Source organism: Bemisia tabaci, chromosome 1, assembly GCF_918797505.1.
Source record: "Bemisia tabaci chromosome 1, PGI_BMITA_v3".
In the NCBI taxonomy this organism is placed as follows: domain Eukaryota; kingdom Metazoa; phylum Arthropoda; class Insecta; order Hemiptera; family Aleyrodidae; genus Bemisia; species Bemisia tabaci.
In genome coordinates this window covers 38,053,214-38,080,021 of record NC_092793.1, presented here as the reverse complement: position 1 = coordinate 38,080,021, position 26,808 = coordinate 38,053,214, and the positions used below count along the sequence as shown (strand labels likewise).

General features: G+C 38.1%; 2 protein-coding genes across 3 annotated transcripts in view; both read right to left on the bottom strand.

The window, feature by feature from the left end:
• The window catches only part of LOC109042783 (GTP-binding protein Di-Ras2), a 504,879-nt gene that overhangs the window by 153,206 nt on the left and 324,865 nt on the right, over positions 1-26,808 (bottom strand). The window contains exon 1 of one of the 2 annotated variants that reach the window (XM_072300626.1): positions 4,798-4,937. The exons of the other annotated variant lie outside the window; for it this stretch is intronic. The gene's annotated coding sequence lies outside the window, so the exon portion shown is untranslated. Of the gene's footprint in view, positions 1-4,797; positions 4,938-26,808 lie in introns of those variants that run through there. 2 annotated transcript variants of the gene reach the window in all.
• Positions 25,430-26,808, bottom strand: part of deltaCOP (coatomer subunit delta) — a 59,390-nt gene continuing 58,011 nt past the window's right edge. Inside the window, exon 6 of the mRNA XM_072300623.1 lies at positions 25,430-26,275. Within this exon, the coding sequence (XP_072156724.1) occupies positions 26,186-26,275 (90 nt within the window). The 3' untranslated portion in view covers positions 25,430-26,185. The remainder of the gene's footprint in view (positions 26,276-26,808) is intronic.

The following is a 26,808-nucleotide window of genomic DNA, read 5'->3' as shown; positions in this document are numbered from 1 at the left end:
ATATTTTTTTAATGTTTTAAACATCAGTATAAAAAGACTGGACTCTACTTTTCTTTCTGTTTGATGTAATGAAGAATCTCATTGTTTTATGTGTCAATAAATGGACAGCTTTATGCAATAAGGAACTAAGGTCTTTTCGATTTTTTTTTCTTTTTATGATGAATACCGTATCATGGAGGGTATTTGCTTACTATTGAGAAAAAGAAAATCCTCAAAAACGATTTTTATCCCGCTTCAGCAACCCCGCAAAAATTTGCTGTCGCAGGATCACGCGAGGTTCATTTTGCAATTGGGACCTATACTATGGTTCTCCATTGCGTAATGCGAAACTCGGATTTCCCATTTTGCAATTCGGAACTATATAGGCAGGACGGCAAAATGCTATCTCGGCATTCTCGGCTCCTGTTCGATCGATCTTGCTGATTTTAGGAATTGGAGGGTATTTTTCGACGGGGAACTCGAATTTGTGGTCAAATTTTGAAAATTTGAAAATCCAAAATGGCGGATGTGGCCTAAAATGCTATCTCGGCTCCTGTTCGATCAAACTCATTTCTGGCAGTGTTCCCAGGTGCTCCTATCTTAAAATGTCCGTACGCTCTCCGGATGGGCTCGTGTATATCCGTGCCGCTCCGTGCTCCGTCCGTGTTCCGTGAATTCCGTTTCCGTTTCCGGTTCCGGCTCCGGCTGTTTTGTTGCATAGAGAAAAAAAAGGAGGTGTTTGTATTTCGGGCATCTTGGAATTTTTCATAGAGTATCTATAACTTTGATGACGTCATTGGGTACAGCGACGTTTTTATCCTGTCGATTTTCTTGGAAATGGTGTAATTTAAGGGAAAAAGTCATTCTATAAAAAGTGCTTGAAATTATATAAAGAGTTCATTTAAGTAAAAAAATCGGACATTATGGTCCGTTTTTACAGCGTCAACATAACCCTCAACGAGCGTCTTGTTTACATTGATGACGTAGGTGGGTACAAATCCTCAAGATGCAAACACCTCCTTTTTTTTCTCTATGGTTTTGTTGTTTTGTTGAGGGCGCACGGACATAAATGAAATGACTGAATTTTGATAAGAATACAATATAATTAATGCAAAAAGTATCTAATTTGTTCCCGAACGATACCCGGCTTTCATACTAAACATAATTGTATCAATAACTTACGCAAAAGTAATAAATATTGCAGAGAAAAGCGGATTAACAGATGCACAGACTAGGCCGGGCGGGCGCACGGACATAAATGAAATGACTGAATTTTGATAAGAATACAATATAATTAATGCAAAAAGTATCTAATTTGTTCCCGAACGATACCCGGCTTTCATACTAAACATAATTGTATCAATAACTTACGCAAAAGTAATAAATATTGCAAAGAAAAGCGGATTAACAGATGCACGGACTGGGCCGGGCGGGCGCACGGACATAAATGAAATGACTGAATTTTGATAAGAATACAATATAATTAATGCAAAAAGTATCTAATTTGTTCCCAAACGATACCCGGCTTTCATACTAAACATCATTGTATCAATAACTTACGCAAAAGTAATAAATATTGCAAAGAAAAGCGGATTAACAGATGCACGGACTGGGCCGGGCGGGCGCACGGACATAAATGAAATGACTGAATTTTGATAAGAATACAATATAATTAATGCAAAAAGTATCTAATTTGTTCCCGAACGATACCCGGCTTTCATACTAAACATCATTGTATCAATAACTTACGCAAAAGTAATAAATATTGCAAAGAAAAGCGGATAAACAGACGCACGGACAGGGCCGGGCGAGCGTACGGACAAAATAAGATAGGGAAAAATTTTCCCATAAGGTTTTTGTCCGTACGCTGTCTGCGCGGGTATAGGGAATGTCCGCGCGGCGCGGAAATATCCGTACGCCTGGGAACACTGTACCAGGGGGTATTTTTCGACGGAAAACACAAATTCCATCCGAATTTTAAAAAATTGAAATTTTTTCAAATTTTGACGATGAGCTTGTTCAGTATTTTTTTATTTTTTGAAGTATTTACTACTCATAAGCCGCCAGAATTTTCGCCGATATTTTTCGAATTTCAATTCACGAAAAACAAGTTTGAGGTTGCGTCTTCTGAGCTCCCCTTTAAACGCGTGTCTCCGAGAAATGAAAGATCCCCTCAGTAGGGTCATTTTCGGCCACATCCACCATCTTGGATTTTTGAATTTTTTAAAGTAGACCAAAAATTCGAGTTTCCCGTCCCTAGATACTCCCTGGTACCAAGATTCACCACGATAGATCGAGCACGAGCCGGGATAGCATTTTAGGCCACATCCACTATCTTGGATTCTCGAATTTTCGAAATTTGATTAGAAATTCGAGTTTCCTGTCCCTAGATACTCCCTGGTACCAAGATTCACCACGGTAGATCGAGCACGAGCCGGGATAGCATTTTAGGCCACATCCACTATCTTGGATTCTCGAATTTTCGAAATTTGATTAGAAATTCGAGTTTCCCGTCCAAAAATACCCCCTGGTACCAAAAATCAGCGAGATCGATCGAACAGGAGCCGAGATAAAATTTTGGGCCACATCCGCCATCTTGGATTTTTGAATTTTCAAAATTTGACCAGAAATTCGAGTTTCCCGTCCAAAAATACCGCTTGCTACCGGAGATTAGTATGATCGATCGAACAGGAGCCGAGGTAGCATTTTAGACCAAATCCCTAATCTTGGACTATCGAATTTTCAAAATTTCACGATTCACGGGTTCGTTGACCTATTCAAGGGTTTATGGATCAATTCACGGATTTTTCAAACGACTCACGGGGTTGTCAATCGATTCACGGATTTGCCGATCGATTCGCAGGTTTTTGATCAATTCACGGATTTTTCAAACGACTCACGGGGTTGTCAATCGATTCACGGATTTGCCGATCGATTCGCAGGTTTTTGATCAATTCACGGTCGTCAATCGAATCAGTGCCGATCGAATCACGTCAATCGGTTCACGTTCCAACTTTTTGATCGATTCATGTCGGATTCATGACACAGGTTTTTCAGTAATTTGTCGATCGAGTCGGTGTCGATCGATTCACGCTTTCATTTTCCGATCGATTCATGTCAATCGAATCTATGAACCCTCCCGTCCAAATTGCATGTTAATATTTGCCACCATTCTCGAAATATTAGCGTGTCTATAGGTATCCATATTTTTGGTACACCCTGTTTTTAGTAGAATATAATTTCGCAGGGACAATACACATCCCCCTTTCCTGGTATGATGGGAGGAAGGGGTGTTTTCGCTGTTGGGGTTGACCCTCCAGTTTGTAATAGTGACACCAGGGTCGTCTCCTCTATGCAGTCAGTGCTAAAACAATCCTTAGTTCCTAATTGCAAAATAAGCTTCCCCGGATTCTTCATTTTGCAGTAAGGAACTATGGCCTTTTTTGTAATTTTTGGCAACAGTGTGATGTTTTCGAAGAATCTGTCAACACAGGGTGTTGAAGGATTTCCATAGCTATAAAATGAACTATCAAATCGTACCATTGATCGTTTTGAGGGAAAACGTTTTTGCAAAAGTTACTCTCCTGGAAACCTACCTACCGTACTGCCTATAGTTTCGAATTTCAAAATGCTATCCAAATGTGAAGCGGCACCCGTTCCAAGATTTTACACGCGGCCTTCATTATTTCAATCTACAGTATACTGTCATTTTGGATAAAAATTAGGAAGTAATTTTGGTTATGGAGCGTGAATACGTGTGCGAGTGCATTTTGAGTTTCATAGATTTTAGAAATCATTTGGAGATGATTTTACATAATTTTTTAAAAACCCGATTTTTTTCATAAATGGTTATTTTTTACGATTTTTGGTGTTCCTAGAAATTCACCTTTCCCATAAAAATGGTGGGCAATAACGAATTTCTGAGGCCATGGGGTTCTCAACTTGAATTATATGATAGTCAATGCATCACATATGCGGAAAATTTTTTGAATCACCGTGGAAGTGAGAGCAGTCCGGAATAGCTTTTTCCCCCAAAAAATCGAACCTTGTAGAGAACAGGGGGGGGGGGGGATTTCAGACATAAGTGAAGGTCCAATTCGGGTTCAATGGCTGTTCATTCAGCAGAAGAGACCTAAAGAAGATCTAGGAAAAATTCTAAAACTCTTCAGAACAGGAAAATCGTCGCAAAAATACAAAAATAGCTAGTTTTCCGAGGAAAATCGACTTTTCCGGGAAAATGTTGGGTGATACTAAAAATCTGAGATCATATTTGGATTCAGCAGCCTAAAAGACACAAAGACGGATGTATCACACATAACGGATACATTTTTAATACACTTTGAGTCCGGAAAAGCTCTATCCCAAATTTAGGCTTGGAAAAATCGGCTTACCGAAAAACTGGAGGGTGATGGGAAAAACCGAGGTCATATTCGGATTTAGCAGCTTTAAATACATAAGAGTCACTCTTAATAATCCCTCTTACTTACTCTGAAAAATAAATTGCATGCATAACAAATGTATACATTAAATTTAGGTACGCATTCTCCCTGGAAAAAGTCGCTTTTCCGGAAAACTGAGAGGTGATGGGGAAAATGAAGGCCATTTTTAGACTTAGCGGCGTAAAATACAAGTGAAAAATCTTTTCTCGTATCTGAGAAAATTTTTACCTACGTTCTGCAGGGGGTAACAGTAGCAAAAACACCAAAAATTGCCATTTTTCCTGGTAAAATCGGGTTTTCCGGAAAATTGGAGGGTGATTGAGGAAAACGGACATCATATTCGGATTCAGCGCCTCAAAATAAATAAAATTCTCCTTACCCTGTCTGGGAGACATTTGTTTTCATTTTTGTGCTTGAACAGTGAAATTGAATGTTATAACTCCTAATTACGTATATTCAGCTCATAATCACTTATGACCTATTGTGCCAGCTCTCGGATACTGGAAAAGTCAAAATCCGTTAAACAAAGGTCTAGTGAAGCTAAATTGATCATTTCATGCCGTTTATGGTTCCATAGATCCATTTTGACGGTGCTCTTGATTTTTGTCCACGCCGCTTATGGAAGTGCCGCACTGTGCATCGGTCCGAATTTCCAACATCCCGAATTAAAGATGCCATTTTAAATTTTCGTCCGACTTGCTGTCTCGTGTAGTCTCGTGTGCAGTGATCCGATGTCTAGGGGTGTTCCGGAATTTCTAGGGATCTAGGGAATTTTCGAACAATCTAGGGAGTTTTTTTGATGAGTTAAAATACGCAAAAATCAACTTTTTAACCTCAATTTTATCTTCGACTAGGGAAAATATTTTTTCAATAATATTTTTTAGGCCTTATTGGCAACACTATATATCCCGTAAATAAGCCGGAACTTGAAACGATTGCGTCACTCAATATAATTGACATTCAACATTAAAAAACAATAATAGAAACTCAACTAATATTCTTCCATTTTATTGGTTTATTGTTTTAGCAATGCTTTGCACTGCTTTCAGAGAGTGGCAAAATTCAACAAACAACAAAACCACTAGAAGTTATAGTTCAGTACCAATAGATCTAAAAAGGGGGGTATGAATGCAAGAAAGAGGTCAGAAGAGGTTAAAGCTGATTCTTATGTATTTTTGGTCGCTGAATCCGAATTTGATGCTTCCCACCAAGTCCGCCTTGTGCGTTTTCCGGAAAAGTCGGAAAACTGCCGAAAATCACGTTTTTCTGCGCTTTTCCGGGAATAAATAGCTTAATATTCGTCGGAGCGTAAAATTAGTTATTAGCAAAGCTGTAGCCGAGTAAATTGCGGGTTTTGCCGACTGGCGACTTGGACGGTCAACCGTTGGAATTCGGCGATTTACCCCGAATCTCCACCGCGGCGGTGCGTTTTCGGGGGTTCGGCACTCTCAACGTTGTGACGGACCGCCGCCATATTTGTTTACGAAACCAAGCCTACCGATCGCATGCCCAAGCATCGTGTGCTGATCGATTATAGTATAATAATTCAAAATTAATTTAATCGTTTCAGTCGTTCCATTTTAGCCTCAATAAGCTAAGCTCACCGTTACGCGAACGTAAGTATTTGTTTACTTTTTGCAACTGTTTCACTCCACTTGTACATTGTACCAATGTCTTCATGGAGTGGGTTTTCCACCGGAATTTACGTATAAAAGTCTCCAAACGTCTCTGATTACCTAATTGGTATGAATATCTAGTATTCTCAAATTTAAATGTAGTAGCGCTGCTTGATTTTGTAACTTTTAACTTCGAAGTTGTTTGTGATACCTCTTCGTTGATGCATCAAAGGTAACACCAGCCTCTTGCCGTAATGTGTCAATATTTGCGAAAGACGTCGAACATCCAACAAATTCCATTGCTCTCAGCAGTATAAACCATTATTTCAGTATTTTCCAGACCAAGTGCAAATAACTGAGAGGATAAATGCATAAATATCTCTTGACGCTTGCTGCCTGTTGGGCTGATTGTTTTATTTGTGTTGGGGTCAGAACAAAGCTGAATCAATGGCTTTTCTAGTTCAGAGGTAAGGAATTTATCTCAAGAGAATAATTTGATTCTGTTGTGCAGCCTCTCATAACACAGCCAGACCTAAAGTCCACATGCTTCTTTTAAGGTCAGAAAGGTCTAGGTCTTTAAAGAAGTCAATATAAGTGAAAATTTTTTTTCGGGCCCTCAGCTACTTTATCTGCAAAGTGAAATCTACATTTTAACCATTCATGCTAGATATTCCAGAGAAATTGGTCAGTGATGAGTCTAAGTGTGTAGACTCTGATGGAAAATCCACCGGACAATGACGCTGGTGTTTTGAAGACAGTTACAAAAAAAAACAAATGTTTGCAAATGCGTAACAGACAAGTATCGAAATCTGAAGTCTACCATAAACGTACGACTTAACGTAGATTTGAAAGATTAGATTGAATGATTAAATGTAGCTGTGCCATTTCAGCTGGACCCGGGAAATCTAACTGGAGAGGTCTTGTGCCTGCGGGGAGGGAGTTGGGCGCTGCTGACACACTTCACAGTGAAATTGACCAAAATTGTCCCAGAAAAATGTTAGTACTCTCTCTGAATAAGGGGGAGGGGACAATCCCTATTTGCCTGATGTGTGAGAATTTTCACCCTCATGATAAATTTTAATTTGAAAAAATATGTTCCTCCTAGAGGCCCAACCCCTTTCTTGCTAGCACCATTTACATTTTTAAAGCAGCCTCAGTCTTGATAGCCTGCTGAATGGGTTCCATAATGAACAGAGATGCAAAATTGCATGCAATTTCATATAAGGTAAAATTTCATGAAAGTATAACTTCTGCAATAGGCTCAGTAGGCCGTGAAATGCGTAGAATCAGAAAATCTCAATATTTAACAAAATAAGAGTCAAACTCTTAATTTTATTATAAGATAATTTTATGGGTGGTGTACACTCCTCCTAAGAAATCTGTGTACTTTCATATCATGTTAGATTTCATTTTACATCCCTGATAAGTGATGACAAAAAATCTCTGAAAAGAAGGAATGAATGCTGAGGATGGTCGCTCAAGACTCATTCTTCTGGCTGCTACTTTTTCTCTCCTAGAATGCATTGATAAACGGCGACATTGCAGCTTTTGTCTTAACGGGAGAAAACTTCCTTCATTCGACTATCAGGAATTAATATTAACTTGATAAAAATATTTAAATGTAAATTTTAATTAAGTACGTGGTTGCTTCAAGTCCGCTTAAAGTGTGGATCTTGCCCGCGATCCATAAATTCAAAACACCCGCGCAATATGCGCCGCCATCTTAGTTGTTTACATGAAAACGTTGAGGTGCTCGATCCCCGAACATGCACCGCCGCGGTGGAGATTCGGGGTAAATCGCCGAATTCCAACGGTTGACTGTCCAAGTCGCCAGTCGGAAAGATTCGTAAATTGCCGACCATATTGAAACGGTCAAAGTTTCGCTAGGACTTAAATTTAAGCCACCAGAGCCCGCGAAAGTTCGAAATGGGCCAAAAATCGCGTTTTCTCGCGCTTTTCCGGCCATAACTCCCTTAATTGACTTTAAATCGAAAAAGTCAAGAGAAAAGAAGTTTTAGGTAATCAAATTTTGAACAAATTATAATGTGAAATTTTTCGGTATGATTCAGTTATCGGCCGCTAGAGCGCGCCGAAGTGCAAAAAACCCCTGGAGGTAGGCAATTTCGTCGATTTTATGCTCAAATGCGATGATATGATCAAATTATGCAGCGTATTGAAAAATATTGGCGTATCATGACAGAAATGTATATTTGATTCGCGTATCTCGTTTATTACTCGTTATAGAGCTTTTATTCCGCTCGCAACTTTCACGAATGAATCTGTAGCATTGCATGAAGGATGAAATCTGTGTACACAAGGTCACAAATAAAATCAGCGTACATCGAATTTTTTGCTCTCGTCCAACTTGGAGCCTAGAGGTATACATATCATCCTCAGTTTTGACCATACCCTAGTAGCATGATTCACTTTCCCCTTCCTAACAAACGTATAAGGAATTAATACCGGTTATATAAGCACCATTTTAAATAAAGTTTATATATCGTGTATATAAGTTTTATATAAAATGCCCATGAAAATAATTATTCATATTTTCAGAAGATAACGTTTATATAAAATTTATATAATTGAGGAAGGGTTTTTATAAATTTTCTTTATACGCATAGTATCCTTTTGCTTAATTTGCTTAATATAACTGTTATATAAATGACCTGAATGACTTTAGCGTAAACCTATCTCATTTTCATGAATGATGTTGATGATCTCATTTCAATGAACTACCTCGACTCTCAGACTGCGTGGGATAGGTATTATTAGAGGTACTAGTGGCTCCGAGACGAGTTAAAAGGGGATATTTCGGCACACAATCCGAGGAGCCCTGTTACCTCAGTTGGTAGCGTGTCTGGCTCATAACCCTGCCCAGTTAGACAGCAATATTTTAAAAATATTTTAAAAATATGAAATTTAATATATTTTTAAAATGTTTTTCATGTATTTTTAAAATATTTTCAAAAGTACTTTTGAAATACAATCAATGAATATTTTTAAAACATTTTAAAAATATATTAAAAATATAAAAAATTAAAATTTTTAAAATAATATTTTATAATATTTTTAAAGTATATCATAATTATTTTTGTTAATATTTTAAAATATTATTAAATATTATTTTAAAAATTTTGATTTTTTTAAAATGTTTAAATTAATATTATAAAAATTTAAAAGAAAAAAGGAAATGATAATAATAATAAATAAATAACATAAATACATCGACATAAATTCAAACTAGAAAAAGGCCCAAATAATTAAAACTGGAAAAAGACGCAATTATAAAGTTAAAAAATAGAGAGAGAGAGAGAGAGTTAAAAAAATGAGCGTTAAAAAAATAGAGAGAGTTAGAAAAAATGATAGTTAAAAATCATGATAGTTAAAAAAAAGAGAGAGCTAAAAAAATGAGAGAGAGTTAAAAAAATGAAAATGAAAAAATTACATCATGAAATAAAAAACAATAAATAAATAAATAAATAATAAAGTCTGGTAAAATATCATAAGAATCCGTCAATAAACAAACATATTACGGACTCAGAGGCCTGCGATAGTTAAGAGATTGAATTTAGGGGCCCATCCATATCAAGCCTGGCTGGTCTGGTGGTAAAGTACTGGACTTCGGATTGCAACTCCATCCCGAGGCGTGGGTTCTAATCCCGACTAGGACGGCGCGGATTTAAGGTAAGTCACAACTCTACGATGATCCACCACCTGGTAGTAACGCATATGAAAACTTGCACACTTCATAACTAGAGTGCGCTACCAGCCAGGAAGAATAATGAAAATTCATTTTATACACTCTTTGAATTTGGTTATATAACTTTTATACTAAGGGTTACATAATAATGTAAACTTTTAACTAAAAAACTTTACATCCATTACATAAACAATGAATATTCTTTAGCTTGTGCTTATTTACGGTTTAGACTTTTAAAAACAAATTTTTTATATAACTCTGCTACTAGGGTAGCTCTTTGGCCAGACCGAAACAACTGTGGTCACTCGTATAATGCCGGGAAAGCCCTCTTTAAACTCGCGGAGTGCTGCAAAACAATTGCAGGTAGAGGAGCGGCCATGTTTTAACGGGTTGTGGCGGACGCGATGAGTGAAACGTGAAAAGGCAGCCATGGTCGGGGGAGGAGGAGGACTAGAAAGGGTGAAAAATTTCATTGTACATCATGTACATCAAAATCTAACATCTTGCCTAGATATTTCGGCCAGCCTCTACTAATACGCATATTTGAGGGTATTATGTCAAAAATGTGGTACTGGGAATCTGAGACTGATCGGCTCCTAATTTTCAGTCTCATGTCGAATCTCTGTTTTTCAACATACTTCATCTTAAGCTTAAGTACACGTGTGAATTCAATAGTTCCTTGAGTTTTCCACAAACTTCAATCATTTTTATGTCAGAATTTTTCGTTAATTTACGCGCCATATCGATAATCCGTGATGATTTTGTATTTCATTTGTGAGAAAGCACATGAAACGGCCAGAACAGTGTTGGTAGGAGAGAAAGGCTTGCCCTCATTTTGGAGAGCAGGTATTAGAAAAAATGAAAAAAAAAAAAAAATACGAGCTATTGCCTCCGTCGCTACAGTGACAGGGCAATATAAATGTCATAAAGAACATGTGAATGAAAAGTCAATCGTTGCTCATTTGAAGCGGCTGCTAAAAATTCAGGAACGTTCTATCAGGCTGAGACAAGTGCGCTCCGATGAGCCAGAATTTGACTTGCGATGTTGCTTCTTTTGTGGTGAGAGAATTCGTGCTGATGTACAACTAAAAAACAATAGACTTCAATTGCATGGACGCGTAATTGTGATTAATGTAACTGCATAAAATATGCGGGATCGGTTATTGTGTGCTATGCATACATCGAATCCTTGATGCTAAGCTGCTGCGTCAAGATTACGCAAGGTGGAGGATTTAGTTGCAGAGGAATCCAGGTATCATTCGAACCGTAATTTGAAGTTTACAAAATTGTCTCCTCCTGTGACTAAGTCGGGGACTTCACGTGAGAAAGGGCCGCATGAAGAGCTTATTTCCGAGGCCATGTGACAGATTTTTGATTCTTTGGCTTTATACTCAAATGAGTGTCAATCCATGTAGACAGACTTAATAGGCGAAATTAAGGGAGGATATAAACCTGATTTAAGAACTGTTAAACATGAGTTGATGACAAATTATGGAAGTGATATTATTATATCAAGATCTTGGGGAGAGTCTTCTATAGTTTATTTCAGAAATATTGGTTTTCAAGTCCTTCCGGACGCATTTTACCCGAATAAAAGTAGCGATGAACACAAGGAACCAAAGCGAATTGTAATTGAAGCCGGCATGCCACCTTAATTTCTGAAGACATTCGGTCCAAAATCTACAAAACGCAAAAATATCCTCCCATCAATAATTTCCTAGGGAATGCTTAATCGATTGTCCCTTGAAGGTCTTTTAACATTTTTAGAGACTGTCATTGTGAAACACAAAAAAGGAGATGAAGAGTCTTGGAGGAAAAAGTATATGTTTTGCTCATTGCATCATAGCGGCGGCACGGCCGAAATCGTTTATATCTTCTACTGAACTTGGGGGATTTTTTCATTTATTTTTTAAAAAAATTGTTTCTCGGCGACTCATTGACACGATTGAGTCACTAGGAATTTCCGCGTCGTATCGAATAACCGTTGTCAAAAATTGCTCAAAAAAGGATGATGAAAGGATGTTTATGAATGTTTTCCAGACCAAGTCTTAATATTTTGCTGAAATATGATTCTCACGCGTGACCTAATATTATGATTGATCAAAATATCCAAAATTGACATCAAATCCACTGTTCTCTCCTAACCCTGGAATTATTCTTCAGAATGAAAAATAAAGAAATCGAATCTATAATTGAATCTATATTCAATATTATGTATATATGCAGCTAAAGCGCTTGCAGTAAGGTGGGAGAGGGGGGTGAGGTTAGGAGCTCTATTTTAGGAAAAATCATTCCTTAAATTATCCTGTTTGCAAGTATACATCGGTTTTGAATTTACAGCATATCAACAGTGAATTAATAGCTAATATCATCGCATTCAAGCAGAAAATCAACGAAATTGCCCACCTTCAGGGGTTTTTTGCACTTCGGCGCGCTCTAGCGGCCGATAACTGAATTATACCGAAAAATTTCACATTATAATTTGTTCAAAATTTGATTACCTAAAACTTCTTTTCTCTTGACTTTTTCGATTTAAAGTCAATTAAGGGAGTTATGGCCGGAAAAGCGCGAGAAAACGCGATTTTTGGCCCATTTCGAACTTTCGCGGGCTCTGGTGGCTTAAATTTAAGTCCTAGCGAAACTTTGACCGTTTCAATATGGTCGGCAATTTACTCGGCTACAGCTTTGCTAATAACTAATTTTACGCTCCGACGAATATTAAGCTATTTATTCCCGGAAAAGCGCAGAAAAACGTGATTTTCGGCAGTTTTCCGACTTTTCCGGAAAACGCACAAGGCGGATTTGGTGGGAAGCATCAAATTCGGATTCAGCGACCAAAAATACATAAGAATCAGCTTTAACCTCTTCTGACCACTTTCTTGCATTCATCTATACTATAAGCTCCGAGACCTCCTAATTTTGCGTAACTGGTAACGCTTAGTTCCAGCCTTCTACCGGGCCGATTTTCATGATTTTTGCGGCAATCGACGGGCAATTGTCTCTAGATTAGCCAACTCTTTTCAGATTTTCAAAATATGAACCAGGTTTTTTTATATTACGTGGTAAAGTTGCGAATTCTCCCATAAGAACAATGTAAATTTATACTTTTTGTCATAGTTCGTTTGAGCGTTCTACCGGGCCGATTTCCATGATTTTTGCGTAGATCGTCAGGTAATTGGCCCTAGATGTGCCCGCTCTAATTAGATTTTGGAAATAGGACCCAGGTTTTTTCAAAATCACGTTATAAAAGTGAGTAACTTTACAGAATGCTCCGGGACTGCTGCCGCTATGCGCGGGAGGATGCGCAGTGGTCGAGGAGGTTGCGCAGTAGCTGGGTAGCCTGCGCATCAGCTCTACACTTATCTACACAAGATTTCCGCCGATTACCTCAAGACGAGCGGTGGCCGAGTCGTCTACGACGTCGGAAGTGTCCACATTGATCAAGGTGTGGGTTCGATCCCCGCCTCCAGAGATACTTAATAATTATCCGATTTAAATAGATCGTTGTTTTACTGTAATATTTCATCAAGCAGTCATTCCAAAACGCGTCCTTTTGACTTCAAAATGTTTTTTTCTTTATTCATCAAAACCAAAAATTATTTCATTCTATCAAGTATACCTCATATCGAATTTTTTTAGGGGAAAAATAAAACTAATACTAATAGGAGGGTAAAAATAGGGCCGCGAAGCGGCCCATTGATGGCGCGGAGCGCCTTCGGGGGGTCGGGCCGCGTAGCGGCCAGGGGGCGTAGCCCCCTAGTAAACTCCTATTGGTACTGCACTATTATGTTAGAGCTGGACCAGAATGGCGTAGACAGTGCTGTTCAGTGGCACATAATAATAACAAAATTTACATGTTCTCATTACTTTTTATCGTACATTTGACAACACACTAAACGTGTTTCGGCTCGTAAGTTGTCTTCAGTCCTCTCGTCTCAACGGTTAAGGCACCAATCATCAAACTGACGCCAGACTAGCTCAGGCTGATCGTGCATTCAGGCCTATGTGTTTCCTGTGTTTGGTGAATTTGGTGTTTGATGTGTTTGGTCTGTTTGATGTGTTTAGTGTGTTTTATGTATGTTTGGATTTTGATGTGTTTGGTGTGAAGCCCCCAAAGTAATTTTAAAAACGTGAATTTTTTGGAAATATCTGTCATTTCTGGACTCAGCGACCCTCAAGAGTCCTTAATAATGCATTTTGCTCAGTTTGAACATTAAATCTGATTTAATAACAGTCAAATCCGACTTTTTTGCGCGCGAAAATCGGTCGGCGCGCGTTGAGCGGAAACTTCAATCGATCATAACTCCGGAATCGTTCGGTTCCCCAGCTTATACGACCACTCGTTGGATGCGGAAAAAGACGAACAATTTAAAAAACTGGTTTTGGTTCAAATCAAAACAAGTGAAATTTCAGTTTAATCTGTTTAAAAGAAATTGTTTTTCCTCAAAAACTGAAAAAAAGCACATGAGTTAAGTTAAAATTTAATTTTGGGATTTTGACCTTTAGAATCTTAAAGTATGCAATTTTAGACGATTTTTTGTCCAAACCGGGCCTCAATATCTTGTTTCGTTCGAAAGATATCGAGGGTCACAGGTTTTGACTTCCACCCCCCCTAGCACCCCCCCAAAATTTTTTGGGGGTCTGAAAATTTGGGGATCGAAGCGCTCCAGTATTAGTAACTGATAGACGAAGATTTAATAAGTTTTAGAGGGGGGGCGAAAAATGTCGTTTTTGCATACGGCTCTTTAAAACATTTAGATCTAATTTGATCTTTGTTACGTTGAACTGAGTTAAAAATTATTTTCCAACCATTTTTTCTGCATCTCATTAATCTATGTTAAAACGTTTCCAAAACAAATTATAAATGTTATCTGAAATGGGTGGTTTTAGTTGAAATATTTGGAACACATTTTGAAAACGTTTCAACAGGTATTGAAAATCTTAATTGAAAATGTTTCGAATACCATTTGAAAACCTTTTTTTTTTCTTGTAGTGCGCATTTTTTCTGAAATATTTTTGAATGCTCTCTGAAATACTTTGTTTGGACCTACTGTGGCGTTACTTCGAAATGTTTTGAACATGTTTTTGAAACAGTACAGGAAATCATGAGGTTTTAGAGGTGTATGTTTCAGATACATTTAGAAAACCTATTCTTATATTCTCTTCGCCCGATTTTTTAAAAACGTTTTCAAAACATTTTCAAAATGTCTTTAAAACCTTTTTGAATATTTTGTTCGAATTTATACGTCACTTAAAAATGTTTTTGACGCGTTTTAGAAATGTTTCATTGAATAACATAGAAACATCTCTAGGACCTTTTTAAAACTTTCCCTAGTTCAAACTGAGTCCACCAGAGGGCGTTGACGTTTAATTTTTCCATTTTACCAAATTTCAGCTTAATTTTTCGTCTCAAGCTGTAAATTTTGGACATTTAATTATAAGGAGGTTATGAAAACGTTTAATTCCTTGTATGCATCAAGTTCATCTCCATAAAAGCTTATAAGCTATGGAATATACAGAATATTGAAACCGTACATCATGCTTTGCGTATACTTTTCTAAAGTGAAGGTGTCCTGATCCCTCTGGTAGGTTGATAATGATGAAGTGTAACGATTCAGCCTTCAGGCATGGTTGGTATCCAGGAAAGCCTGTTGTGATGGTTCTAATCCCACAAAGACATTTGTTAAAACAAATGTCTGATAATTTTTGTTATTTAGCCTCTAATTAACCCCCGAAGAGACACATTTCTGAAACATGCAAACGTTTCTAAAACATTTCAGAGTGAACAGTCAGAACTTTATTTTCTCAATCACATGTAACAAAAATGTTTCTGAAACGTATCAGTAAAACTTTGATACAGCCTCAATAGGTTTCAGAAACATCTTCCCACGGTGTAGGCGACACAAGAATTTGGGGAGACATAGAGAAGTGTCTGAGACGTGTTAAAAACTGAATGAGCACATTCTGAACGTGTTTAATATGTTTCGATGAAACGTAGGAATTATTTCGAAAACCATCGAAATGTTTTAGAAACGTTTCTGAAATAATTCTATGAGAGCATCAAGCACCTTTCCTTTCAAAAATATGTTTCAGAAATGTTTCTGAAACGTATCAGTGAAACTTTGATACATCCTCAATAGGTATCAGAAACATCTGCGTAGGCCGTAGGGTGTCAGTTTGACAAAAATTAGGGGTGGCATAGAGAAGTGTCTGAAACGTGTTAAAAACTGAATGAAAACATTTCCAATGTTTTTAAAATGTTTCAATGAAATGTGTTGGGGACGTTTCTTGAATTCAGTGAAACATTTTTAGAACATGTTTGACACCCATTGAGCTACTAGGTGATGCAATTAATGGTACGTTTCATGTTTAATTTAACTTTGACAGCTGTAAAAATCGTCTTAAAACAAAATCTTGAAATTCTTGCGTTTTTAGCCAATATTAAGGTTTTATAGCAAACAATTGGAACGCATGATGACATCAACAATAGTTTTTCTTTGAAGCACCCTAACATATGCTCTCACTGTGAAATACTTGAGGCTCCAGCTCAATTCTAATGTTGTGGAAAAAAATTCGTCAAAATGGGCATAATGCAGAATTTGGCCCAAGGCCGGGGGGTGGTTTTGGGCCTTGAGCATCCTTTAAAAAACTTTTTAGAATTTTTTTTCTTTGGTAAAATTTTATTTTTAAAAGTGGGGTCAACGATTTTGAGGGTACCGTCATCAAAATTCGGAGGTGACCCTCAAAGTGGGACACCCTAGGCTCCACGCAGCGAAATGAAGTTGTCTCGGTAAAAATCGATTATCTCGCAAACCAGTAGTCCAAAGTAAAAATCTATAACTCGTTACAAAGCTAGCATCTTGTAGAATAATATGATGTTGTAATATTACCTTTTTGTCGCTATTATCCTCCCCGAAAATTAAAGAAACTTAATTTTTTGAAAAAACCACGTATGTCAACATAAAAATCGCTTTTATTTTCGAAGAGCCCGTCAGATTATTTTCGTTTTTGGCTTACATGATTGCATCCGGATGCTCAGGATACTGATGGAGTCTGAAAAAGCGTATTCTTCTTTCTATTACCGAGAATTATTACCCTTCTTCTGACAATGAGGAGGAATGTAGACAGTTTTTTTATTTTTCTGGCAAATCTTGTTTTGGAGATACGCACTTCTGTACTTTCACCATCGATATGTAACATCTTCAACATGCCCTACATTTTGTGAATCAGGTGCCTGTATGCTTTCACAGAAAAAAGAAAAAGAAGAATAAGAAAGAAAAGGTTGAAATTGTATTATAAGAAAAAAAGGGGAAAAAAATTATTGACTTTGGAAAAATTGTGTGCACATAATAGAATGACAATGACCTTAGGTATAACCAGAAAAAATGTTCTCCGAAAAAACGGCCCGACCCTGCTCTGGCTGTTCTTGCACCTGGTATTGCTTACATATAATTTTCTGAAGGTACAGAGTGGACTAAGCTTCTAGGAATATTTTCAGATTTTTTTGAATCCAACATGGCAAAGAAACTTCGTGTTGAAAATGCTAAAAAAGGGACTCGTTTGGAACGATATTTATGGCGGGCGCTGCGGATGTAGTAATGTGGGCGGGGGGGGGGGTGTGTGTGTGTGTGTGTGCTGCATTTGCTGACTGGCTGAATTTATCCTCAGACATCACCTTGCTACATCAACTTAACCGTCCGTTTTCGATGGGTTGTATTTTGATTAATGCTCCTTCTCTCCTTAGAAATGGTTTTTTTTAACTGTTTAGAGCACTTTTTGGTTTTTTCACGAAATTTTACTAACGAAAACTATTTTACAACCATACAAATATGCTTTGGCACTGCCCCATTCACAGGAAAACCCAACTCTTACAATAGAACCAGGCTTGAGCTGAAGAAGAACTAACACGAACGAACAGAAATTTTTTGTCTAAATAAAATATATTCATTGTTTAAGAGTAGGTAATTAATAATTTATAAAATTATTATCATCTCTAACTAGACCAATAATTTCGCATTTTAGCATAAAATTAGATTATATACAGAGCTCCAACACACTGCAATGAAACTGAACAAAAAACAAGCAACTATTGAAAAAAAAAAAAAAAAAATTTACTCTTACAGAAAAGCTGAATGCCACAGAGCGCATTTATGGCTCGGTAAAATGAGTTTTAAAAACTCTTAAGCTGACTTGACCTAATATGCCTTTACTTAAGGCAGCATCTGAAAAAATTACTCCGTAACTGCGAAGGAGCTTACATAAGAATATACCGAATGCATTTTATTAACGAATCACGTGTTCAAAGAGTATTTGAACACTCAGTAAAAGTTGCAAAAAAGGTACGCTGAACTATGTAATTTTAATCATTCACCTACATTCAAAACTTTGAAGCACAGAAATAAAGGCAAAATATAGACAACAAAACTCCCAAACCATGTATCTGTTGCAGCATTGGAGACTTATTTTTTACGATATATTTTTCAAATGGAAAACTACTCAATGTCAAATCTCGAAAACTTCCATGATTTTTATATCTAAGCGTGAGGAATATTCTGCGAAAACTTCAAGGAGTGATGTTCATTTGTTCTCCTTAAGGAAAATTCAAAAGGTGCAGAAATTTTAAAATACCGAAAACGAGATATAAGGTCTGAGAGTTTCGCCGTCAATAGGTTACCTTACCTGATTCATAAAATAAATCACTTTTTCTCCTTAAAAACTTTGTAGAAGCTCTTGACAGCAACTAAAATGTAAAGAGTGTCCCAGACCACTCGTACCAGACCTTTTTCTTTGTTGCTTTAGGTCGTACGAGGTCAGGGACCACGGAAAAAATAGGGAATCGACTCCAAGGAATCCGAACTTCATGGTCCCGAAACCCCCCCCCCCCAGTTTCCCAGTTCTCCGGAGGTAAAGGGGGGGGGGTTAGGACCATGAAATTCGGATTCCTTGGGGTCAATTCCCTATCCATCCCCGCAGTCCCTGACTTCGTACGACCTAAAGGAAAAAAGGATTAGGCCTGGTACGGGTGGTCTGGGACACCCTGTATCTGGAGCACATTCTGGAGGAATGGAAAAGAAAATGTGCCGGAATGGGTGTTCCTCTGGATGACCAAGAAACACTGTTCACGCTATACTTTGCTAACAACTTGGTAGTCATGAGTCAAGATCACGATGACGTAGAGTATATGACCTAGAGGTTAGTTGAGGAGTTAGTGTCCGTAAGACAAAAAAGATGTCAGTCGGGAGTGCTCAGCAAAGCATAGCCTTGGAGGATGTTCAACGTACATATAGAAAGTTGCGAACAACACAAGTACCTGGGGGTGAAACTAACTTGAGATGGGAAGTTGGATCAGGCCATTGGGGACCTTAATTTTCAAGGAAGGAAAGCCGTCGCCACGCTGAATGGGATTTTTTGGGACCAAAGAATATCCACGGACAACAAAAAGAGGATTTATAACTCTGTTGTTAAACCTATAATGAACCATGACAGTGAAGTGTGGCAGTTGAAGGAGCGGACCCAAGAAATGCTAAAGGCGACGGTGATGGATTCCTGGCGAAGATCGGCTGGAATCTCGAGGAGAGAACGTGTCAGGAATGAACGTGTCCGAAAGATAATGGGCGTTGAGGGGACGATTGTGCATGATATCATAACCAAGCAGTTGGTACGGTATGGGTATGTGCAGAGGAGGGCTGATACCAGACTGCCAAAGAAGGTGTTGGAGTGTGTCCTCCAGATAGGCGTCGGAGAGGGCGACCAGCCAGACAATGAGTAGAGGACATCCGTTGAGAGATGGAGAGATGCCAGCTTCCAGAGGATCTCTACCATGACAGATTCCTGCTGCGGGTAGGCATCGCAGAGCGCCCTAGTAGCGAATTGTACATTAACGTATTCATTCATTTCTTTTTCTTTTTTAAACTTGCTCTCAATCAAGCGTGGTGCCTTCGCTCACGGCACTGGCTTCTGTAAAAAATTGATTTTCTAGAGTCACATCTTATGAATGACTAAAAGGGACAAAGACGTGTAAACACTTCGAGATTGCTACGATCATCTAGTTACACTTGGGATGGGTGACGGTAAAGGGCTGCACTCTTCATGAAGTGCCATTTTCCTCAGACATCTTTTTTTTTCGACGGAAAAGCTGTAAAACAGTTACTTCAAATGATGGAGCATATGTGCGATGATGTCTGATTTTGAACATTTCACCAAGGGAACTTTTTTTTTAAAGAAAAGTGTTCGGATATCTGTTTAATCCATGAAGTGGAGTGAAAGGCCGACATTCTATGGATATTAATAATAGTATCAATTTTAACAATGAAAAAAATATTGGGAGACTTGCTTCTATCCACCATGCATGAAAGAAACTGTTCCTGATCCTGTCATTGAAATACAATACACAATTTTCGGACTGCCGCTATTTGCCTTATTTGGCTGCCATTTCAAAAAATACCTCCTGATTTTGCAAAAAATTGATAAGGACCTAAAAACAACAGGGGTATAGTAGGGTGGGACTTGTTTTTTTAAATCGACAAAACCAAATGTTGCACGGTCTAAAATCGTTCTATATGAAAAAAAACATGGTAGCCAAGAGGATTTTGAGAAAAAATTTTTTTAACCCGGCGCACAGAGCCTAAACATCGAGATTTCTCTGGTTTTTTGGGCATTTTCACCGTATATTTTGGATATTTTTGCCAGCAACACGAATTTGACGCTAGATGTCCAAAAATTGGTAAAAACCTAGCACATACCTTGCAGATTAAGGGAAAAATTTTGTTTTTCTCCTAGGTCACTTTCACTTTGCGAGCACCGCACAACGAGGAATGCATAGCATAGGAACGAAGCAGAATTTTTTATTGCATGAAGATGGAATGAACTTACTTTCAGCAAAGTTTTCGACCTCCACTGTCATTACAGGGTGTCTATTAAATTTTGATAGCGAAAGACCGGTCAAAATGGAGGTATATTTTTCACTTATTTGTGTATCTGAAGACACCGTGCGACAAACAATCAAACATCTATGGATCTTTTGAAATTTGCCTTTCCATACTACTGGTACGGACTTGCTTTCACCCAATTTTCGAACTTCCAGAGTCATTACAGGGTGTCTAATAAATTTCGCCATTGAAGAAACGGCCGAATCGAGGTATTTTTGACGTTTCCGAAGTGATTGCGGGCACCGCACAACGAGGAATGTAAGACATAGGAACCAAGTAGATTTTTTTATTGCCTTGCGGAGGGTATGAACATACTTTGTACAAATTTTCGGACCTCCACTGCCACTACAAGGTGTTCAAAAAAATTCTCCAAAAACGGCCAATTTGAGGTATTTTTGACGTTTTCGCTGCCATTTTGGGTATCGCAGGACAAAGAATATAAGACGTAGGAACCAAGTAAAATTTTTTATTCCATACAAACGGTATGAACTTACTTTCCACAAAATTTCGGACCTTCATTGTCATTACAGGGCGTCCAATAAATTTTCGAACGCGAAAAAACGGTCAAAATTATTTGACCGGCTTATTTATTTGACGGCTATTTTTGACGGGTTTTCCACCATAGTGGGCACAGCTTGGCAGAAAATGAAAGACCTCGGAGTTTTCTGACATTTGCCCTTCCATACTGATGGTATAGACTTGCATTCCACAAATTTTCGGATTTTTACTACCATTATAGGTTGCTCAAAAAGTTCATTATACGTTAAAAAACGGCAAAATTTCGATTTTTAGAGCTGCCGAGCGGAGAGATTCGGCATTAACAAGCGAAGTGAAAGTGACCTAGGAGAAAAACAAAATTTTTCCCTTAATCTGCAAGGTATGTGCTAGGTTTGTACCAGTTTTTGGACATCAAGCGTCAAATTCGTGTTGCTGGCAAAAATATCAAAAATATGCGGCGAAAATGCCCAAAAAACCAGAAAAATCTTGATGTTTAGGCTCTGTGCGCGCCGGGTTAAAAAATTCTTTTCTCAAAATCCTCTTGGCTATCGTTTTTTTTTATCACATAGAACGATTTTAGACCGTGCAACATTTGGTTTTGTCGATTTAAAAAAATAAGTCCCACCCTAGGGTATAGGGTATACACAGGGTGTCCCAGACCAACCGTACCAGGCTTTTTTCTCGGTTGAAATAGGTCGTACGAAGTCGGAGACCGCGGGGTTGAATAGAGAATCAACCCCAAGACATCCGAATTTCATGGTCTCCAAACTCCCCCAGCTCCCCTTGGGGGGGGTACAGGGAAGGGGGGTCACGACCCCCAAAAAGTCGAGTTCCTCGACAGAATTGCGATTTGATTGCATTAAAATCGAAAAGGTACTGATTTCACGTGAAATTGACCTCTAAAAATCCAATCCAAAAATCAACTTTACGTCCAAAAATGATGCCTCAAAGAGGAGGACAACGGTCCCCTCCATAATTTCCCTTAAATCAAAAATTGACGTAGATTCTCCGGAAAAAGATAGTTTCCCAGGTAATCAACCCCAAGGAATCCGATTTTAATGGTCCCGAAGCCCTCCTAGTCGCCCTTGGGGGGGGGGGGGGAGAGAGATATATGGCGGAGGCACAATTTCAAAAATCGGGGAAAATCGTGCCCCCCTTTTTACCCTCCAAGCGAGGCTACAGGGGCTTCGGGACCATGAAAATCGGATTTCTTGAGGTTGATTACCAGGGACACCATCTTTTTCCAGAAAACCTACGTCAATTTTTGACCGAAGGGAAATTATTGAGAAGGCCGCTGTCCCCCTCTTTTAGACATCTTTTGTGGGCGTAAAAAAGGTCAGATTATCGATTTTAAGGGGCCAATTTCACGTAAAATTTTCCGTACTTTTCGATTTTAATGCAATCAAATTGCAACGCTATCAAGAACCTCGACTTTTGGGGTCGTAACCCCCCGATTTATCCCCAAGGGACGCTGGGGGTGTTCGGGACCATGAAATTCGGATTCCTTGGGGTCGATTTTCTATTCAACCCCACGGTCTCCGACTTCGTATGACCTACATCAACCAAGAAAAAGGCCTGGTATGGGTTGTCTGATACACCCTGTACATACAACTCATTCATATATTTCATCTACACTAAACATTAAAGGTCAATGTCTAAGTTTAGTAGGCTAAAAAAGAAATTCCCTTTGATATATTTTAACTTTAAGAAGAGCGGCATTTGGGTGGCTCTAACAGTAAGAGATTGCTTTGGCATTTTGGAAATTATGCAGAATATTTGAATTACTAAATACAAAAAGGGCACATGTCCAGAAAACCAAATTGTTCAGAAGACACAAAAAACTGTTTATTTCGTGGTAGATATTTTTTGGAAACTCGTTATGTTTAAAAAAACCGGCGCGGGGCGAGCGGAGCGCTGGTTTTTTAAACATAACGACTTTCCAAAAAATATCTACCACGAAATAAACAGTTTTTTGTGTCTCCTGAACAATTTGGTTTTCTGGACATGTGCCCTTTTTGTATTTAGTGATTCATTCATGAAACTTGTGCCTGAGATGCACTTTAGTACTTTTATCACAATTAACATTACTTCGTTATCATTAGAACATCAAGAACAGACTAAAGTACAGTACTCATGTGAAGCCATGTCTATAACAGTGAGAGACTTTCACATCTCTGCCGAGCTAAGTAAGAACGCTGTATTATCATTCGCATACTGCCAAATTTCCTCTCAGAAAACAATTACTCTTGAAAAAAGTTATAAATATTATTGCCTGAGATTTTTAGACTTTTCGAATCAAATTACGAACGAAATCGTCTAAGAAATTGGAAGAGAAATATTCACAAATTTTCCTGAAAATTCGTGATTTGTCGAAGGAAAGGCAAAACCTGATGGCTCCAACAGCGTTTTTCCTTAGCACAGCTCATCTGCCATTCTTACAGATAACTATTTTTGAAATTTTCACACCTTAAAGAATGTTTATGCAAAGTTTTAGACTTCCTGCATAATATTTCAGTGCGATATGTTTCAAAATCATAAAAATCAAGATAGGTTAAGTTGTATTTAAAAGCAGCGGATAAAAACATTTATGAGAATTAGATAGGAGATCGTGGAATTATTACTATCAATTTGCTTTAGCTCATCCTACTGATTACTGCAGCACACCACTGAGGAATGACTGTTTTTTTCAGTTTGCCTTTTTTATCCAAAGCGGGCAGAAGATTTCTCTTTCAGAAAACGGATTTTATAATTGGCCCCTTATTTCTTTCAAAAGTAACCGAAGGTTTAATTTTTTACTTTAATTTCTTGAAAGACTCAGAATTACCAACGTTGGATTGGTTCACCTCCATCACCCTTCCTTGGCATTCATTGTCAGTTACATACATGAAAAAAAAATCTCTGTAGAAACAGCGAATGTCACCTTTCTTTTAAATTTACCGCAGCTCATTGATGATTGCTTCAAATTGAAATTTTCAAAAACCGTTTATTGAAAAAAACTTCCTCTACATGTAATGAGCCCCTGTACGAAACCCTTTTTCTGTTTGGGACATCAAAGTGCACTACTGTGAAAACTTTAAATGCGATTTTCTCGATACTGAAAAACCTTGACATCTGATATTGTTATGGATATGGCTTCATTTACTTTCTAGGCCATCAACTCCCAACTAAGAGGATAGAACTGAAACTTATATTTCAGTTCTATGTTCAAAATTCTGCAAGAAAGTTATAGTATTTCTCAAAATTTTACTTTTTCTTCAGATCTCTATCTCTTTTATCAGCATGCAAGAAAATCATCACCGAATGACCTCTGTCTTTTAAGCAATTTTTTGCTCATGATTTAAATGGTGTAATTTTAAATTACTTTCTCCATCGTCAATGTTCACCAACTGTTTTCTACAGGGTTGCCACAGGATTTAGAAAATAAAATTCTCTACATTTCCCTGATTTCCCAGACACTTTTTGAAAAATTTTTTGAAAAACTCATTCTAGAGAGCAAGTAGAGGTGACTATGCAATTTTTGTCTTTCTTCTGACAATTCCAGTAGAGTTGCCATAATTTCTTTATCTTCGAATTCCCTGACTCCAAATTTTTTGGAGTCCTTGACTTTCCTTGACATTTGAGTAAAACTACCATTTCGACTTCTTCCCCCTTTAAATTACCTTCACTTCTGCTGAACGCACCTTGCAAAATTTTCTGACTTTCCCTGGTCGCCGCGAATTCCCTGTCTTTCCCTGACCTTCCCGGTTTTCCAGACCGCCAGTAACCCTGTAATTCCAAATCTTCCTTGATTTTTTGAAATTCCCTGACATTTCCTAGCTATCCCAGTGATCCTTGACTGTGGCAATCGTAAAAATACCATTTTGGACCTGTCTTTTTGAAAGGATTTACTTCAGAATGGTTGAAAAAGTGATCAAATCACATACAGTCATCAACGATTTTGGCACTTTAAGTTTTGCCGTTCTGCATCTATCACATATATGTATGTGATTCCCTTGCCTTCTTACCTTCATACCAATCTTGATAATCAGTTTCTGTCGCTGTCCCTAGAAATTGGAGGGGTTAACTTTCGATGAACGAAATCACATGCAAGTTTTGTTAAGCATGAAAACATTTGCCGTATTCAAGCTATTGAAACCAAGACACTTGCAGGATGCATTATAATTACGCGTTGCAAATGATTGAGTTGTTGTTGTTGTTTTTCAGGAATTTATACATCCTTAAATTTTCTCTTCCACTCTGTATACATGCCACACAACCGACAATCCATTAATGATTTAATGAAATATGATTTATTTCCTTTCATTAGCTATTTTCCACAATTCGCAATGATGATTTCTATGTTTGATCTGGGTGTCCTCTTTCAGATATGAGTTTTGACAACCTTCTTAAATTTCTTGAGAGTTCTAAAAATAGTCTGTCATAGGTTAACAGAAAACATACATAATTTATTTAATTTCAGAATTAACTTAGTGTCTTAAAATTTTTTTATCGATGATATTTTATTCAATGTCCTAAAAAAAATCCATTTAAAATGGTCTATTACCATCAATCCTGCACTCCTTCAATAACAAAATAATTATAAAAAGCATAAACCAATATTTTTCCTGTAAAATCACACAGTAACTTACAGTTTAAAATATAAGAAGTGTGATTTGCTGTCTAATTTGAGACAGCCTTTAAACTACACATGAGCTTGTTCACAGCAAGTCATCAAAAGAAAATCATACAGCTTTCTTTGAAGTCTTCAGATGAACTAACGTTAACTTTAAATCTACCTGGTATGCCATATTTCTAGTCTAATTCCTTTTTTCTTCTTTCTTTTCATCAGAACCCAGGATCAATTATTGATTCAAGTATCAACTATATCAAATCTGACATACATTTTTGACAATTCCCACATCAAGAAACTTGAGCTGCTTTCAAAATAAGATAATCCTTCAGGTGCTGGTAAACGGTGCTGGACTCAAACCTGATTTTGATTTCCCTCAAACCACTGGTAAAGCAGTCAAACTGCAAAAAAATTCAGAGGATTTCATATTTCTCAGTGTAAAGAACAGCTTCATTTGAGAATTTAACAGGGGTCTCATCTTCCACCAAAACAACTGCTGATGTCTGAAAACAGAAAATCAGAGAGAGTTAAAATAAAATATCAAAAATTCCAGGAAAAATCAGATATAGATTTAAGATAGGTAACAACCTTGTAATACTTGCCAAACCTCAAAACAACAATAACTTCAATATCTTGCCAATAACTTTCTTGAAGGGAGGGCATCAGGGATTTGAAGCTGAGGTTTGAGGCACCTTCATAAACGGAGCGGCATCGCCGTGCGAGGCAGGTATCCGGCGCAGACTTTGATGCCGCATCGGACAACGCGCCGGGGAATCGCATTTGCCCGCGACGCGGCTTAACTTGGCGAAGCCGACACATGCCATGGCTTCATGATGCCGCCGCAGCAGTTTTGATGCCGGGTACCAAGCATCGAAAGTGAGGCGGCCTCATTCAGACACGTCGGACGCCAGCACCCCGGGCCGGGCTGCCGTGCGGCTAATCGCACCTGGCTGTGTTTTCAACCCTTCCTCGGCGTCCACTTCTTGGAACTTCCCGGCGAGGCGGGGGCCGCTGCGCCGATGGGATACGTAGACAA